Below are 19,228 nucleotides of genomic sequence, written 5' to 3'. Positions count from 1 at the left end.
AATGTATGATCTGCTGAAAGTTGTGATAAAAACTTGATAATGGATGTCGTTTAAAATCCATGAAATAATTATTGACACATGAATTTTTTTTACTATTACGGTATTCAACATGACATCACGGCATTATGGCATATGTTTCGACAGCACCCATATCGTACCTAATCCACATTAATTAGATTAAGAAACAATTTTTTCTTAAATTACGAATTAAAGAACTCTAATTATCAAACTAATAGTAATAACAATAATAAATAAATAAATTTAATTCATCAATATAAAATTTTGCTTTTGATAATAGATAACTTTAAAAAAAAAAATCTTTTAATAGTAAATGTGGGATTTTGAATTGATTTTCAACGTAGGGCCAAATAGTGATACAATCCGCGGATATCCTCCATCCATCAATCCGTATCCGCAGATATTTTGATCCGGATATCCGAGATATCCGAGAATTTTATCCTCGGATTATAATAAAGTACTAACGGATACCCTATAAAAAATTTTTATCCGAATATTTCCATTATTTCTCCGTGTCTTCCGTAAAAATTCCGTGAAAATGATACATTCACGGATATCCGTGTTAGCGAGATGAAAATTTCCATGATTTGAGGTTATTAATTCCATGAAAATGATACATTCACGGAAAAGATAAAACACGGATCAGATTTTTTACAGGGATATCCGAATCCGCGGATGATAGATATCTGCACTATATGAGACGAACTGTATCACTATTACCGAATCCATTTCATCGACAGGGAATTGATGTTAAAAATAATAAAACGGTCAATTAATTTGATTTATTACGCATAATGATTTTTTTTATTTGAATTTGATCAGATATTAATCACTAAACAATTAATCTCTATAAAAAAAAATCCTTTTTTATTTTTTTATCTTGTATACTATAAGAAATTGTGTTTATATTAATATAGATAAATCCTACACGAACTGAAATCATACATAAATCTTGATACAACATGAAGATTCATTAATGTTGAAACGAGTTTACGGTGCTAAAAAGGTGTTGAATACGTTACACTAGTAATACATTTTACTCAATAGTACGTACTATGTAGTACGCAATATAAGAATTTTCTTGTTAAATTAAAATAAGAAAAATTTTTTAATTAAAAAAAGAGTTACAATCCAATTATGTATGTTATTTATGCATCTTCGCAAACAAAGTTAGTATCGTTAAAAAAATGCAAAAAATTCAGCTCAATAATTTAAAGAACAATTTGAGAACGAAAAAATGCGTTTCAAGCTTTAATAAACATAAGGTATGATTACAATTTATAATTTAACAATTATAGCATATTGTTAACAAATATAGCACGTACAATAGCTTTTTTTATATATTACATAACAGGTAATAGTAGGTTCACAAATCGCATTTTTGTAATACTTCGCATGACTGTACTCCACTCATTTGACCTACCGGACTCCACAACTTTCTGTATCACTCGTTTACGAGTTAGTTTTTGAGGAAGAATGATTTAGATCTTGCAGGAGTCGATTTTGAATTTCCGAACTACTCACTGGTATAATAATAATAGTTGTCTGAGGAGAATTAATATTTATGCCAAGTGAGTTAAGCAGAGGAGAAACATTATATTGAGGTTGAGGTACTAGATTTTATGGATTTTGATTGTGGTAAAATTGCGGAGGTGAAACGTTGTCGGATGTGGATTGTTGATGATTACGATCAGGAGTATTATTTGAGGTGTTATTTTGCTGATGAAAAGTATCGTTATTATTAGTGGAAATACATTGCTGATATTGATTATTAGGAATATTGTTTGAAACGTCACATTGTTGATAATTATTATTAGAGGGAATAAAAACGCCGTTATTATTCGGCATAGAATTGTTATATGTGACTGGGGTAGGTGTAGCTTGAGTAACAGCTATTTGAGATAAATTATTAAAATTATTATTCATATTTTTGTTTATATGATGAAGAATAAACATTTCATCGCATTTTTATTTGTATATTTTCATGTTGTGTAACCAGAACCAACTTCTATAAAGGTTAAAAAAAGAATTATTCGTTTAATAATTATTTACCTATTTCATTTACTTATTCTATTTTTCCGATGTACAGTACGTATAATATATTATATATTTTATTATAAAAATCGTATCGATTGTAAGATTAAGGTTCTACCAATTACAATTTTTTCGGGAATAAGCTTTCAAGCTTTCAGGGCTTTCATTAGTTTCCATAAATGAAATTATTCACGAAAATTTTTTTTAATTGTTCGTAGGTTTATTGTATTTGAAATTGTAATTAAAAAGTTTTATTTTTTTCCGGGTTACATTTAGGCAAGACTGTTTATCCGCAAATAATGACCAACAGCAGCAGGCATGGCGTAAAACCAATAAACTATTTATAATTTATTTTAGTACGACTATAAAAACATATAATAGTAAATAACGCACTAACTTTGGAAAATTATGTGTTGCTTCATTATTATTCGAAATCGATAGTGAGAATATTTCGTGAATTGTGACAATCATTGTCGTAATTAACGTAATTAACATATGACCATAATTAAAAGTGTGACAGAACTAATGAATGAAATTAATGAAATTACAGTACACAATGCTTTCTGACAATTTTAGCATAATTTTATTAATGAATAAAAACGTCCAAAACGTCTTTTTCTCCAAATATTATATAACGGCTTAACTTTTGAAGTTAAGCGTTTCGATCTAAAAACTCTAAAGTTAGATAAATAAACAAAACTTAACTTTCTTAATAATATAATTTTACGTAAGATAATTACTGTAATACGTTAATTTTTTTTTTTTAAAGAAAAATTCGATAAATATTTATGAGAAAATCTGTTTTATGTACTGTAAGTATGCTACAATAAAAATAATTATATGTGGCGGGTTCTCACATTCCATGCGTGATTGTGTAATAAAGGCGGTGATAAACATGATTCAAAACCTTATTAGATCTCTATGTAACAAGATCATGCATTTATGAGTAATGAGAACTAAAATGGACTTTACTAATAGGATTCCTGAGCTATTCTATTAATAAATGCAGATCTGCCGGGGAGGTTTGATTTTAAATGATACATTTACTAGTTAAAAATTTATATATGCAGGCGTGCAAATTGTGTTTCTAATTAATTTATTCGACTTATTTAGTCAATTTAATAATAATAATTAAGTTTAGAAAATTAATTTGACTCGTTCTTTGATTTATATTTTTCAGAAACAAGCATTGCCATTTTATAATAATAATTATTAAATAAACCCGTTTTTGTGTCAAAAAAGGTTTACTCAAGATTAATTTATAATGAGCCCTTAAAAGTGCGGTTAAGAGATGATCATCTCATTAGCATCAATGAATTCCCAAATTCAGGTTCTCTTAACAATACGATAATTGAACCTATATTATAAATATTTTCTCTTGTCATATAAACCTGTTTAGCCTGCTGCAAAGCACTTCAGAGAAATAATATTAGGAAGTTCGTTACGCACAATTCTTCCTCTTTTTTGCCATTCGATGATATTTCATTTCAATTAAGCTAAAAAAAAATTTATCAATAAAAGCTAAGATGTATGAGGGTATAATTATTTAATCTAAATTGGTTAGTAAACAGTAAGTACAGATTTCACAAAGAAAATGTTTATCACGTGTGGCGCAGTTCGTCCGGCACGTGACGATGTACAGCCACTCAAACTAGAATTAAAATTGACCAAAGAATTTTTATGTATTTTTTTTTAGAATTTAATGTTTTATTTGTATAATTATGTATTTTTATTGTTATTTTTATTTTCTTTAATTTGTTTAATTCTTTTTTTTATTTATTTATAAATATTTTGGCTGAATGATTTTAAGTAATACGACAAAATTTACTTCAGTAAAGTAGAATTCGGTGAAACGTATCGTAACCATGTAAATGTATTTTTGAAAAACTGTAATAATAAAAGAGGTTAAAGTTTAATTTTGCATAAAACTCTATTTAATTTATAAAGTTATACTGACGTTTTTAAAGTAATTTATATATGACCATTTTTTCTTTCCTCGTCATTTATGATTCATTGAGTTTCTTTAGAGTGTCAAGTGTCAACCACCTTTCATATCTAAATAGTTATTCACTCTATTAAAGGAACGTGCATAAAAAAAAAGAAAAAAATTTACGTAGAAAAAGTATTTATTATATATATAAAATTTTATATTTTGTGCACACTGGCATGTAAACTTTACCTTTACTTAATTTCTTACAAAATTTACGGACTAAAATAATCAAAAATTTTTAAGAAATATATTTAATTAATGTAAGAAATAAAGCACAGAATATGTAAATAAAAAAAAAATAAAATAAATTTGAAAACAAACAAAGAATAATATAGAATATAGAATATAGAATATGGATAAATCTTAACTATAACATCATATTGATTTATTAAAAAATAAAAGAATATAATGTTGAAATCAAGTTTGCGAATTATAGTAAGTTTCGAATTTGATATTAATATCTGGATTAGTTACTGGAATAACAATAATATTTGTTTGAGGAGAATTAATAGTTATGTTAAATGAATTAAGTGGAGGAAAAATATTGAACTGAGGTGGTGGATTTGGTGGATTTTGATTAATGTATCGTGGGTAAAATTGCGAAGGTGTAGTATTATTAGGAATGGATTGACAATAGTTATGGTGAGGAATATTGTTTGAAACGTCATATTGCTGATGATTATAATCAGGAGAAATAGTATCGTTATTGTTTGAAATGACATTAGATACGGGTTGTTGGTCAGAGGTCGTAACGTTCTTGCAGTGTGTGACTGGTGTGACTGGCACATACATGTTCTCTATTTGTTGTAAATTATTGAAATCGGATTCATAAATAATCTTATTTGAATTATTTTGTGAAATGTCCTTATTATTCATGATTAATGTAACGTATTCGTGTTTATGATTTATAAATTATTGAATTGACGAAAATGATAAATATTTTTTTTCAGTGGAGGAGGTTTTCAGGGGTTTTTATAAGAAAACATCATATATCTATTTTTATGGCGTAACACAAGCCTGCAGCGGTTTAGAATTCTAAAATATTATTATTGGCATATATACGAGCTTTAAATACATACAAAAAAAAAGTGATTAAAAAAGATGATTGAATTACAATTTAAAGTTAGCGAACGTGATAAATCATGTACATTCAAATTACGCGTGATTAATTATATTCTTATAATTAATAAAATATGTTAATAATTTTTTATGGATAATATTATTCCTTCTCATCGTAATTTTGCATATTTTTTTCTTTATAAAAAACTTGATTTACAACTCGTTAACGACAATCGAATTTTAACAGGTTGTTATTTTTTCATATTTAAAGCTTTTCTGAAAAATTTGAGGGTGAGTGAAATACATATATTTCAACAGAACAGTTCGCAAGAAAGCATATTTAAACGTAGAAAGAACATTTATGATAACGCTTGGTTCCGGAAATAATAATTATTATTGCCGTATTGACGAATCGAACACACCCAATAATGAAAAAAAAAATTCCTACAAAATTCAAACTTAGTAATATATTTTAGTAGTATGCAATAAATATATATATATATATATATATTAAATTTTATATTATTTACATATATGCTATTACTTGTATTTGCTCGTGTTCGCTTGTTCAGTGTGTTGTGTTTGATGTGTGTTCGCATAAATATCTCCATTTTCAATTTATTTTTTCTTACTCAAAAATGACAAAAATAGTTTTTATAAAAAATTATACATGCATATTTCAAGTTCGTGAAATTCTTTATATATATGTTCATGGTGTGTTCGATGTGTTCGGTGTAAAATAATCAAAACTTTCGATTGCTAACATTTCTGAAAGCAATAAAGTATCGGTCACTACGTTCTCACGATTGCATAAAGTTATATGTCATATTAATATTAAATAAATTGAAATGCTTTTTGGTCAAGAAAAAAATGGAACAAATCATTTTTTAAATCAAATCATTGATATTCTTTTTAGACCTGGAAATAATTTATTCACGCGAAGACAAGTCGTAAAAGTAGTTCTTAATCGTTTGCCGGGAAGTTTCAATTTGGCTTAAAATTGTGAGTAGTCGACCGATAATCTTAGGCTCAAATACGAAATTATCACAGTTAACGAAAGGTAATTAATAATAATTTTCTGCCCTTATTTAACAAAGTTAAGAACGATATATATATTTTTTTATTTAAAAAAAAAATAACAAGAAAACAATTCGATACTCAGGAATAACTCAGAGTTTGCACCCTTTCCAATATAGTATGATCGTCCACATTCAAGTATTTCCATATATAGGAGCAGTTTGAAAGCTGTAAATAAATAAGTTTTCTTTCTAAAAAATATTACACAAAAAAATTCACCAATAAAGGAAAGAATTTTCGAATTAAAAGTCGATAGAAATATTTTAAATGTAAAAGCTAATAAAAGGTATTTAAATTCCTTCTATATCAGGTTCTTATATTTCTTCAAGCAATCGAAGAAATTGTCATTTTAACTTTTTTTTCGGTTGGAAATTGAGGAATAGTAAAAAGATCAAGGATTTAAAAGTAGCGCGATAAGTAAATAATTATGCAAAGAAAATTTTACTTAAAATAAATGTATAATATGTTTCCGAACTTAAAAAGTTGTTTCATATGATATTTCATAAATTACGGTAAAATCTTTTGCTTTTAATAATTAAATATTATTAATTCATATATTATATTATCTCAGAAATCCAAACAACGCAGACTAATAAGTATTCTTTAATTAAAATAAATATTAAAGGGAAGGGTTTAAACCTTATACGCATCTACGCTGCAAGGCACACACATATATATAAATTAAGTGTTACAAAATACGTATAGAACATGCCTTTAAAAGTTAGACATAGACAACGGATTTCGGAAGATATTACATTACTATAAAAGTAAACTATATATTCTATTTGTTAAGGCTAAGTTATTTGTTATTTGAAGCCACTGACTGATGATTTACAGCATAAAAATTTACGCCCAAATGGTATTATATAATAAAAAACTATTGGCATACAAACAAAATGAAATGGAGTACGTAAGGATGTCCTTCCGAAACTTAAATGAATTTTATTACTTTTTTTCATATTATTTGTTTACATGTAACCAATCAAACGTCGCATGATCGATCAATTAGTTAGATGAAGTTCAAAGCACATATCAGAGCACATAACATTATAACCAATTTAACCAAAATCAGTTCAACCAAGCAAATTACGACATAATCTCAAAATCTGAGATTATTATAATTTAAATAACATAAATAAAACACATGCTTTTTCGGATTATTTTACATTTCATCCGTATTTGACAGTGAAAACTCACAAACACATACCGATCTGGGACCATGTCACTTATTGTGATTATTATCATACATGTTTGCAAAAAGTTAATGTAATGGTATATAAAAAAGAATTGTATATGGTTAGTCTGGAAAATAAATCTAATTAGGCTTTGCAAAACGACGACAACCATTATAAATAAATCCGGAGATTTGCATCTTACAATTTTTTTTTCTGCTTGGAAGGGAACAAATCCATTGTGATAAATCCGTTTTGTATGAAACTTGGCTATATTTGGTATAAATATATCCTTTTTCATGTCAGTATATATTATTTGATATTTGTTTCTTTGTTCAGATAAATCATATGCGAATTGTGTAAATGAGAAAGTTTTTTTTTTTGTGTACTTAAAAATATTTATTATTAATAAAAAAAAATTTTTTTTTTTTTTTTATTATTATTATTATTGTTGTTACATATTGTATACGCCTTAAAAACTTAAAATCCTTAAAAAAATTTTTTCTATAAATGTAATTTACCCATTCAAAGTAAACCGAAATTTATGCAAGTTATGCAATATGGCGCATATTCACATGTTTTGGCTTGTTTGAGTTACAATTACTATTTATAGTAGATCAATAGTATGTAATCTACTGCGCCATCAAACGTGTGTAAAAAAATCGTGATATGTTTCTTAAAATAATTTTATGTAAATAATTTTTTTAAATAAAAATTATTCAAAATTCAAAAATCATAATCATAAATAAAAAATATAGTGTTAACCATAATTATGTAAGAAAATAAAGAAAATAAAGAACGAAAGAAATAAAGAATGTTATAGTATGTCACAGTATCATAATGATTCATGCAAATATGAAAACTTTAGGATAAACCCTACAGTATTATAGGATAAACCCTACAGTATTATATGATAAACACAAGTTATATATATATATATCGTAAATTAAGAATTTATTGTTGAGATTGAGACGAGTTATTTGTCGAAGGAGGAGTATTATTATTTAGAGCAGTACAAATTTGCTGAAGCGTATCTGGATTAATTGTTGATAAGTTAAAAACAAATGTTCGTTGGGAACTAATACTAAAGTTATTATACTGAAGTGGATTTTGAACATCTGGGAAAAGTTGTTGAGGCGAAATGTTTTCAGATGTAGATTGTTGATAATTACGAGTTTGTTCGCTACCATATGGCTGATTATTATTATTATTAGGGGGAATATTGTCATTATTATTATTTGGGGCGACATTAATTATAGGTTGATGATAAATGCTTGAAGGGTGGTGATTTTGATCAGTAGTAATACCGTTATTATTCAACATGGTTTGCTGATTGCTATATGTATCGTTTAGGTTTGGTTGGTCAAACCTGTTAGTAGATTCGGGTTCGTAAACATCATCAAAATTATTTTGGGAAGCCATAGTTTTGTTTCGGTTAATATATTGTTGTATCGATGAATTTATTGAATTGAAGAAAATAATAAACTTGGGGATTTTGAGTGTATTTATAAAAAAAAAAATTTGGCGTAGCAACACAACTTCTCTCTGTGTTTGAGAGTAGTAACGTAGCAAAAAACCTTAAAAAAAGTCAATCCGCGATTGATACTCCGTAAATACTATAGAACTGCGGAAAATTGTTCGGACTTTGTAACATATAGACGATTCACGGAGTTTTTACAGAAAATATGAAGGTTATAACGGAAACATCCGCCGAATAAAATTTTTTATAGGTAAGCGTTTTTGCGAGGATCTCCAATTTGTCATAAGATAACATTAAATACAAAAAAATTTATAATTGTTGATTTTCATGAAATCATTGAGTATTGCATGAAAACAATAAATTTCTTACATTTACAAGTTATATTTTTGAGAACATTCACGTTCTTAACATCTTTTTTGTAATTATTTTGTCATTGTTTGATCATAACTTAATTTGGCTCATCCATTCCTAATTTGGTAGTTCCTAATATGATATTCAATAGTTGTATCACTATTACTATTGATCGTGGAGAAAGTTTAGGACTGTCAATTAATTTTAAGCATAAAAAGTAAAATTAAAATTTCAATTTTTTTTTCACTTATAGACCAATCAAATCATCTGTTGGCTTTCTAGTTTTGGGATTATTGTATTCCTGCTTTTGATTTTATATTTTGCTTTGTAAACTTAATTATTTTAAAATTAGTAAGAAAAAAAAAAAAGTCAATTATTTCCAGACTAATTGCATTTTTTTATTTATGAATCAAAATTGGAAATGATGAATCACACACATGTAGCAAGTAAATTTCGTGAGAGGTAAATCAACGAATTTATAGATTATTTATCTTAATTTTATATTCGAAACTTTGAGCATTTATATATATATATATATTAAAAATAATAAATTATGGGAATTAAACAATAATAAGAAGGTAGAATTTTTTAAAAATTTCTTGAATACAATTTATAGAACCTCGAGAAAAATTGATCTTCAATTAGAATTCTTTTTTTGCTACGACATTCAACGTATACTAAAATAGGTTAGATCTAGTTATCGAATTATGGATCTTGACCTGAGTCAATACTGAGTTCGTGTTACCTTTATTCGTTTCTGAAAAGGTAAATTTACAAAGTAATGAAAATGAAAGTAAAAAGTGACAATATGGATAAATGCTATCTATTTATAGTTTTCAAGTATAAAATGAGTAGAAGAATTATTTATAAATTCCACCATTTATATGTACTTTATAAACCAAAAGCTAAATATATATTTTTAAAAATAAATTACTTTGAACATCATAAACATATCGTAAATATAATTTAACATTTCCAAATACTAATTATAAATACAGTTTCTTTAATATACTCATAATGAGTCTTCTTTGACAAACTGTGAAGAATTTGAATTTATTTATAATTGCAACCAAAATTAAATTAATTTTTGACGTATCCAAATATGTACTGTACACAGCATTTATAATAAAAAAAAATTTTGTTTTATCAAGGAAATTTTTTTTATTTATACAAAATCTTAAAAAAAGATCTGTAAACATATTCTATCTTATCTGGCATGTAAATGAATATTAAGAAATTGATCAGTAAACCTGAGCTTAGTCAAACATGTGACGAATATTTATAACTATAACTCCCCCAGCGTAACCAACAAAAAAGCTCGGGCACGTGATATAAAGTGTGGTGTCTAAATTTTGATTGGTTGATCTTGTGTAACATTTACTTCGAAAAAAAATAAAATAAAACCATTCGCGAAAAATTCAAAGACTTTTAATATTTTTAAAGTGACTTTATAGTAAAAAAATCAATAAATTTTTAAGTTTTAAATATTTTTATTGAATAATACTGTAAACAATACAGAAAATTTTTACTTTATATATTTATGAAATAAAAAATTTTTTCTGTTTCTGTATAACTGATAAAGTAACTTATACCTAACTAAAAGTATACAAGTTTGTGCTATTTATACAAAAAAGTCAAAATATATAAAATTAATATATATAAATACTTTAATACTTGCTAAAACAAACTTTAAAAATTTCAAAAGAAACGTAAAATATTATTTCCAAGGTTTCCAAAAAATAAAATGTATAAGAAATAGGTGAACGGGCAAGTTAATAATTGACGCGAGAAAAAAAATATTTTTTTATATCGCATCAAACACAGCCACATCACAGATCACGTGCGCGAGCTTTTTTTTTTGTTGGTTACTTGGTTACATGATTTGCGCACATGATCCGGATGATTATTTTCGGTAATTATTATACTATGATTATGATCTTTATTGATTAAAAACCATCTAGCTATGATTTGCATATGAAAATATAGATATACAAATTTATATTAACTAAATTTACGTTACTCTAGAATAAAAATATATAAGTAAGTCGCTATTTTCAAAATGTTGTGGGCAGTTTATCTGTGATTCAGGTTTTCTAATGAATCCTCGATATTTTTTATGTCCTCACAGTTTTTGTCGATAATTTCTTTATCTACTCTTGTTAATATTTGAAACATTTTCAACCGCCCGGAATCAACTCCTTCAAATAAGCCAGCTATTTCTTCGAGTTTCAAGCCGTATTCTTCTTTGGGTTTCACATCATCTTTTAGTTTCAAGATGACTTCTTTTAGTTTCATATCATCTTTTAGTTTCAAGATGTCGTCTTTTAATATAAGATAACTCCTAATATTTTCAAGTTTTCTTCGATTATATCTTTAACCCATTCTCGACTTCCCCATATTTGCTCTCCTTGAATTAATTTCATTAGATATGTTTTCTTTAGATTTATTTTTTGAATTTCATTAAATTTGTCATTAATTATATGATCTATACGTTATTGATGATTGTTTTGAACATTCGGTGCCTGTTAATGTATTATGAAAAAAAAGTGTGTACATCTCTTTTTATATAGTGCTCTATACAAGCAGGTATCGAAAAACCTGTGGAAATCTTGTACAAGTAGTAGCTCTCGTCCGAAAGTAAAACTCCAAATACAATGCCCGGCGCTATAGTGATGATAAACATCCACAATAAGTGAACCAAAGGTAACAATATTAATGAAAAGAGACGGCGCTTTAAGAAGAAAAGACCAGAATATATATAGTCAATTAGCCAAATGAACAAGGATCCCCATTCGATATAAATTTTGACATAAGAAGAGACTTTACATATTAAATAATGGGTTTTGCTATTGCAAATTAGATTAATAGCTTCAGGGTACTAGTGGGTGAATTTGAATTCTTTGCTTTCATTTTTTCCTGCATTTCAACTGAATAGGGAAGGAAGAAGATATATGCGCTTATAAGTAAAGGGATACGGGGCGGTTTATTATTATACTATTAAGATGACTGGTTTTGTTCCTTATGAATGATCTAGTTTTTTTCGTCAAAAACTTCAGAAAATTTATTGCTCACAACTCACAAGTACTATATATACTAAGTATGTTTACACCTTGGTTGAAGTAAGTATCAAATATTTCTTTTCCATAATCCATCGCCATTTTGGTTAAAGAAGCAAATAATCTTTCTTAGAATTTTTACATATTAGGGAAATTAATGATTTATTTTAAAAATAAAGAGAATGCTTTTTTTATATTTGAGATAGGCTACATAGACAGATCATACAAAATTGCCTTTTGTAATTATTTTGAAATTGGGTGATATTGTATTATGTATCATAACGGTGCAATCGACGTAAAAAAAAAAAATTTTTTTATCAATCACCGCACATGTAACATGTAGATCATAATCGAGTTACTTTCATTTTATAAATTTTACTATGCAACTCCTGTAATTACCGTAGTATAAAAATGTGATCAAATGTGATAGGCGACATATATTTTGCCAGTGATTTGATATGATGGCGTTCAATTGGATTAAATATTATGGTGGTAAGGATAATGGCCAAAAATATAGATGGAAATCGGTGTTGAATTTTTACATTGAAGAAAATCTCAGCAATCGTGAACCCTGTCATGAGAAATATGCTAGAATAGCATTTCTGTCAAAGGTTCAAGCAAACCCACTACCTTGAAATTAATGGAAATAATTGCTGCCACACTCAGGATTGCTTTGCCTTTACCATTCACAAAACCCCTCGTCTTACCAAGAGTATGCCTCTCGCCTGCCTGCTTTCAGCAGCTGTTCTTGGGATAATATTGAGATATCTCACCTTGACAGATCCACGTTCATGATTAACCAGGATGTTGTTTTAACATACCAGAGATTGTCTGATATCTCCAATATGAATCTGTATTTTATTACATAAAATCCCTAATAAATTAAATAAATTGACACTTAATTCTGGCCGAAAATTATAATTTTGGCAAGAGTTATTAGACCACCACAAGATCCTAGTAAATGTTTGCTGGCCGGCATTAAAATTCTGGGCCAGAGTTAAAATCTTAATTCTGATATTATTTCTTGTTATCAGCTATTAAATGAATTACTATTCTAAGATTGATGCAATTCCCACTTTAATAACTCTGGATTATTTTCATTATTTTCTTTCAAAATTCTGCAGAAGTATCATAAATAATTACATCCTTCATGTAATAGAATGCTATTTTCAATAAAAAAAGGTATTCGAGTTTCGACAATAAATAAGTATTCATTCTTGGATACATTTCTGTAAGAAAAAACTATTTTTCTTTAGTATTATTCAAAATAGCGAGGTGTTATATTATTCTTTAAGTTATTGTATATTCTTTAAATTTTACATACTCCATTTGCTTATAAGAAACGTACTAAACGTTTCTTTTTGAATACTAATCAAATGCAAAGTTATTGAATTTAAAAACTTGAGGTTTAGATAAGAAAATTCCCAAATTTGATATCATAATTGATCATAAAAATCTATTATTAAATTTATGATGAAAAAAATTTCAATTTTCGTATATTATTATAGTGAGACGTAATAAACTTGTAACTTTACGTTACTCACTTGCTACTCACTTTCTATATATGCTCTTGGCTTACCATCCGAATCAAATCATGCACCTGGAACAGTTTATTCCAGGTAAAATTGGTAAAAACATTGTTGATTATGGGTGACGGAAACCGTTATTAAATCCGAAGCGCTATTAATATTGTTTAGGTTACGAAAAAAATATATTAGTTATTAAACTATCTTATAAGTACCTAGCAAAGCGTAATTATGACATCGAGTTTGGGCATTACAAACCTACTATAGTTATTGGTTAAGTTTAGATGCTGATAAAATAGCATACTAAAAAAAAAAATATGAAAACTTTGAACATAGTAATCTCTGCGAAATTTATGAATTTTGACAGAGGTCGGTTCCGAACCATTATGCATGGCGTATAAACATATAAATAATTTAAATTTATTTTATAATCCATAATATTTCTTTGAAATATTGGTATATAATTTTTGGAAGTAAAGGCGAAATAAAAGAAAATAGCATTATTTGTTACTTTAAGCAAGAAAGATATCAAAAATACGTGAGAATACGAAGAATTTTTAATTAATTATTTATTAGTTTTTTTTACATATGAATCTTAATTATCTTCCTTATATATTTAATTATTTTTTATATGAATAATTAGTATCCTTATATATTTATTGTTTTTTTTATATATGAATAATTAGTCTCCTCATATATTTAATTATTTTTTATATATGAATATTTAATATATATATTTATATATATATGAATCTTAATTAGTGTCTCCTTATATTCTTTTCAAAACAAAACAGGTATCATATTTAATCTTAAACTATACTTAATATAATCGGAATATCGAAATAAAGAATAAAATGCGAAGAGAATTTATTATCGAAATTTTTTTTTTTTGATCATGAAAATTCAATGAAAATAATAATAATTTTCTTCAAAGAAAGTTGGATCAATTGGTCCGTAAATTGGATAATACGATTGTTGAATGTAACCCTGGTTCACGTCTAAAGAATCGAGAGTGCTTGGAACGATTGACTGAGTTTCTTGTTGTCTTTCCATATCATCAAAGTATTTCAAATGATTATCCATCTCCGATTGTAATAATTGTGATGGAGGAAACATTTGTCTTTCCATATCATCAAAGCATTTCAAATGATTATCCATCTCCGATTGTAATAATTGAGATGGAGGAAACATTTGTCTTTCCATATCATCAAAGCATTTCAAATGTTTATCCATCTCCGATTGCAATAATTGTGATGGAGGAAGCATTTGTCTTTCCATATCATCAAAACATTTCAAATGTTTATCCATCTCCGATTGTAATAATTGTGATGGAGGAAGCATTTGTTGTGGCGGAAGTGGGAGATGTAATTGAGGTGATTGCGAATGGTTTTGTAAATCTTGTAGGAATATTTTATCTGCATCGTGCGCTAATCTACGATAACCCTGTTTTACATTTTCTGGCTCCTGTTTCCACGAAATACTACAAAGAGTAGATATTTTCTTTTGTTGAAAACGAAGATTTTTTTTAGCCAGTTCTCTAGAAAAGACCTTTCGATAGATCATAAACGCGTTCGGAGGTTTTTTAGCTTTCTTGCCATTTTTTTTGTCCGAAATTACTTCACGAGCAGTAATTTTGGGGGGAAAGGGTAATCGAACTTCTGGCTCGTCGGGAACTTGCGATCGTTTATTTTTTGACATTTTAATTAAATATTATAAAATATTAATTAATTTTTCCCGCCTGTTAATGATTTGGAAACTCATTCTATTTATAAGTTTTTTTCAACTTATTGTCGTATTTTTCGCTTATTACGCGTAAACATATGGATACACAATGTTATTCTTCTTTGTGGCGAAAAAAATACAACCTTTCTTTTAGTGTGTGTTTTGAATTTTTTCTTTTTAAACCCAAAATAGATAAAATTATGTTCTTTCTGTATTCAGATTGCTAATATTTTCCCCTTCTTTATTGATAGCTTATATTGTAGATGTTAAAAATGCACATAACAATATCATGCATCATATGATAATATGCTGACTAAAAAAAAATCCTTATACATTGTGAACGATTAAAAGGAATGAAAGAAATTATTTTTCTTACAAAAAAAAAACTATGTATTTCTAGAATAATATTTAAAAGAAATATCATCATAACTATATTTTTTATAACGTTAATTAATTTTTATTAGGATAACAATTTCGGACGAAAGGATCCGATATAAAGTAACAAATTTATATCAAAATAAAAATTAATATTATGGGATTTTAACACAAAGCGAATACACTTGATGTCATTTTTCTAGATAAGTAATTGAATGAAAAAAATAAATTTATTAATTTACAAAATTAATCAAGAGAAACAGCCAATTGAATGAATTCTTTCCTTTGTTTTCCTTGAATAAAAACTAATAAATTTTTTGTTTTTTTTCATTATCCGCAGTAAATTGATCAAAAAATTAGATTCATTATCTAATACTATACTCTATTGAAGATCGACATCGCCGAGGTACAAAGGTACAAAATATTATCGACTTTGTTATGACGTTTCACCAATTATGTAGCAAATATTTTTAAATAATTTTTTTTATTTTTAGCCCAATTTAAATAGTCAATAAGTATTATTCTAAAGCAATTTAATTGGGTCTAAAATTTAAAATATTTGAAACCAAACGTCATATTACTCCTAACTTATTAAACTTACTAAGTAAAACATAATACCTTTGTTATTAAATAGAATTATTATTAAATTGTGCGGCCATACTCGTATCGATAGTTTCATAATGGCGCAGTAATAAAATAGACGAATTAAAAAATTTCACATTTTTCACATTTTTCCAGAATTTACCGCAATTTGCAAATTATATAACTGTATGTAATTTGTAAACTGAAATTAGTGAAAACGATTCTTTTTTTGGTTTCAAAATGGTGTGTTTGTGATTGTATATTCGGATATCAATATTTACCCGGGTTTCATCCATTTTTTTCGTCCGGTTATCGTCCGGTTTTTTAGTTTTCTTTTTTTTTTTATTCAAATATAACTGCATACACCATTTTGAAAACTGCGATAAATAATTCTAATGATAAAATATTTTTGCAATAATTACTTGGTAACAATGCTATAAAATAAAAAAAAAAACAGCTCATAACGTCAAAAGTAGAAAAATAAATATTATAATCTCAAGCATTTATATCATGAACATAAAATAAATCCGCAGTAAAATTTAATTTAATAAACGTTAAAGCGAGAACGTATAACCTGTACTGTATATTTTACTAGTAAATTGCGTAAATACGATAACAGTTAACGGAGTTATCAAATGCTGAAAATTTCGATTAGTCTACAGTGCGCAACGTCTATACCCGACTAGCACCTTATAATAACAATTGGTCGGCAGGGGATCCTGAAAAAATTTTTTTATATAATAACAATATAAATTAACCGATGACTTTTATAGTTCATGACTTCAGATTTAAATATTATCGGCTAGAATTTTTTAAAAAAAAATTGGTCGAGTTTTATTCTTTTAAAAATCATTAACTTTATATACAATTAAATTTTGAATTTTATTATTTATGAAGAAAAGTAATTTTCGTATCATGTGACTTATAAATTCTGAAATATGATTGGCTATTATTAGTGTCACGTGATGCATACATTGAAACAAAGGTCTAAAATTTTAAAAAATGATTCCTTTTTAATGAATAGAATTTTTTATTATTTTACTAAAATCGGATCATTGGATCAATTATTCAAGATTTTCTAAGTGTCGGGTATAGACGTTGCGCACTGTAATATTTTGAAAAGCCTAAAATTTTATCATTCATGAGAAAAAAAAAATCTGGAAGAATTCAAATATAAAAGAACTTTCTAAAAATAAAAGTTAAGGACAGAAAACTAAAAAAAATTAAAAAAAAATGGCATTTGTATTTGAGGTTGGTGTATTTGAAGTGGTAGTTGACAATGATGATCATTTCAACTGGAGCTTTGAACCCGGCCGGTTAAGACTGTTATTATCATTTCGGTAAATTTTTTTTAACACCGGTCAGAATTATATTTAGTCAGTTAATTAACCGGCCTAAAAATTGGTTAACCGGCTAATAGGTTAGGGTTTTTTTTGGACCAGTTTCAATTACAGATGATGAATAATGTAGATTTTGCATTACAGGACTATGATATATGCTAGTACAGTATTTAGATATATGAACTTGCGTAGTTTTGCTTACAATATGAAAAATGTTGATTGTTTAAAAAACCGATGTAAGTTTTTGTCCATAAAAATTTTTAAAACTTCAAATAATTTTAATTGGATATGCAACCCTAAGGTGACTAATTAAGTAATATGGCGTAATTAAGTTAGCCTTAAAGTTAATTAGCCATAAAATCTCATACATACCCAATAATTTTTTATGAATAAAAAAACCATAAATTATAAATGCAAAGGAGTTTGGCGAACTAGATGGTTCTAAACGATTCGTTAAAAAGTGAAAAAAAAATTATCTTTCCTCAACTTTTTAATCTTGTCATATGAAAAATCAGAGCATACATACTCAAAATGTTGTTCTATTATCTCAATTATTTCTAATTAAGTTTTTTTTTAATTCTTGAATACGAGCGGTAAATGCATATGTAAGAAGGTAAATCATAATGTAAAAGTGTTCTATCTGGAATTACTTGCATTCAATAAAATAATTTTGAGTGTGGCACAACGCCACCAGTGACGCATTTGGTAATTTCTTCATTGTTAATGTTAAACCCGACATATAACTTACTTATAATCACTACAAAAAAATTGTTCTTTATAAAAATTATGTATATATGGAAAATGCTTGATAAGTAATTTATGGTTATTGATTGTTTATTATCCTTATTTAATTTTATTCATAGACTTAAATTAATTATTTCAAAAAATATTACATGCATTGACAGGATTTTTTAATAATAAATTAGGAATTTTATAATGAAAAAAAAAAAATTATTGCGTTGCCTTTTTTTAAATGTGCAATAAAAATTGTATTGTACATCCTACACAAGTTTCCGTCAATTTGCGTGGCATGATTTGTGATAACAATTAGATAAATTTATAATGTCTATCTTATTCGCCTTAAAAGGATGTTACAATAGAAAAAAAAATTAAAAAAATTTTCAATCCAAAACCCTAATCTGGAATGATGAGCATGATATAATACTGCATTATTTAAAAACTTGTAAGCAGTAATTTTTGACACCAAATAAATAATGAAATATATTATGTTCAACGAAAAAATTTAGAACACAAACTTTCGAAAAAAAAAAAAGATTTCATTACGACGATATGAAATATATGAATTAAGTACAATAACGAAGAATATTGTTCTTAATAATACGAATTTTGTCGAAAAAAAATAAAATTTCGAATACTATACGCGATTATTAAAATTCGAACGAATTATTCGATTCAATACGATGGTGGAAAGTTGGTCATAAGGTT

At 26.7% G+C, this 19,228-nt stretch overlaps 5 protein-coding genes across 5 annotated transcripts; all 5 read right to left on the bottom strand.

Moving 5' to 3' along the window:
• Positions 1-1,638: 1,638 nt before the first annotated feature.
• Positions 1,639-1,944, bottom strand: OCT59_014861 (uncharacterized protein; the record flags this gene model as incomplete). The annotated part of the gene is made up of 1 exon (XM_066150294.1): positions 1,639-1,944. The coding sequence occupies one exon, from the start codon at positions 1,942-1,944 to the stop codon at positions 1,639-1,641; it is 306 nt and encodes a 101-aa protein (XP_066002473.1).
• A 2,515-nt stretch (positions 1,945-4,459) lies between these two features.
• On the bottom strand, positions 4,460-4,918 carry OCT59_014860 (uncharacterized protein; the record flags this gene model as incomplete). Its single annotated transcript, XM_025313672.2, has 1 exon — positions 4,460-4,918. One exon carries the CDS (start codon positions 4,916-4,918, stop codon positions 4,460-4,462), a length of 459 nt encoding a protein of 152 aa, XP_025186829.1.
• Positions 4,919-8,304: 3,386 nt separating this feature from the next.
• On the bottom strand, positions 8,305-8,772 carry OCT59_014859 (uncharacterized protein; the record flags this gene model as incomplete). Its single annotated transcript, XM_025330013.2, has 1 exon — positions 8,305-8,772. The coding sequence occupies one exon, from the start codon at positions 8,770-8,772 to the stop codon at positions 8,305-8,307; it is 468 nt and encodes a 155-aa protein (XP_025186827.1).
• Positions 8,773-11,254: 2,482 nt separating this feature from the next.
• On the bottom strand, positions 11,255-11,476 carry OCT59_014858 (uncharacterized protein; the record flags this gene model as incomplete). Its single annotated transcript, XM_066150293.1, has 1 exon — positions 11,255-11,476. The coding sequence occupies one exon, from the start codon at positions 11,474-11,476 to the stop codon at positions 11,255-11,257; it is 222 nt and encodes a 73-aa protein (XP_066002472.1).
• Positions 11,477-14,666: 3,190 nt separating this feature from the next.
• Positions 14,667-15,461, bottom strand: OCT59_014857 (uncharacterized protein; the record flags this gene model as incomplete). The annotated part of the gene is made up of 1 exon (XM_025331499.2): positions 14,667-15,461. The coding sequence occupies one exon, from the start codon at positions 15,459-15,461 to the stop codon at positions 14,667-14,669; it is 795 nt and encodes a 264-aa protein (XP_025186826.1).
• Positions 15,462-19,228: the final 3,767 nt, after the last annotated feature.

This window comes from Rhizophagus irregularis, chromosome 22, assembly GCF_026210795.1.
Source record: "Rhizophagus irregularis chromosome 22, complete sequence".
In the NCBI taxonomy this organism is placed as follows: Eukaryota; Fungi; Glomeromycota; class Glomeromycetes; order Glomerales; family Glomeraceae; genus Rhizophagus; species Rhizophagus irregularis.
Note: the sequence above shows the minus strand (reverse complement) of the source record. Positions and strands in the feature narration are given on the sequence as shown.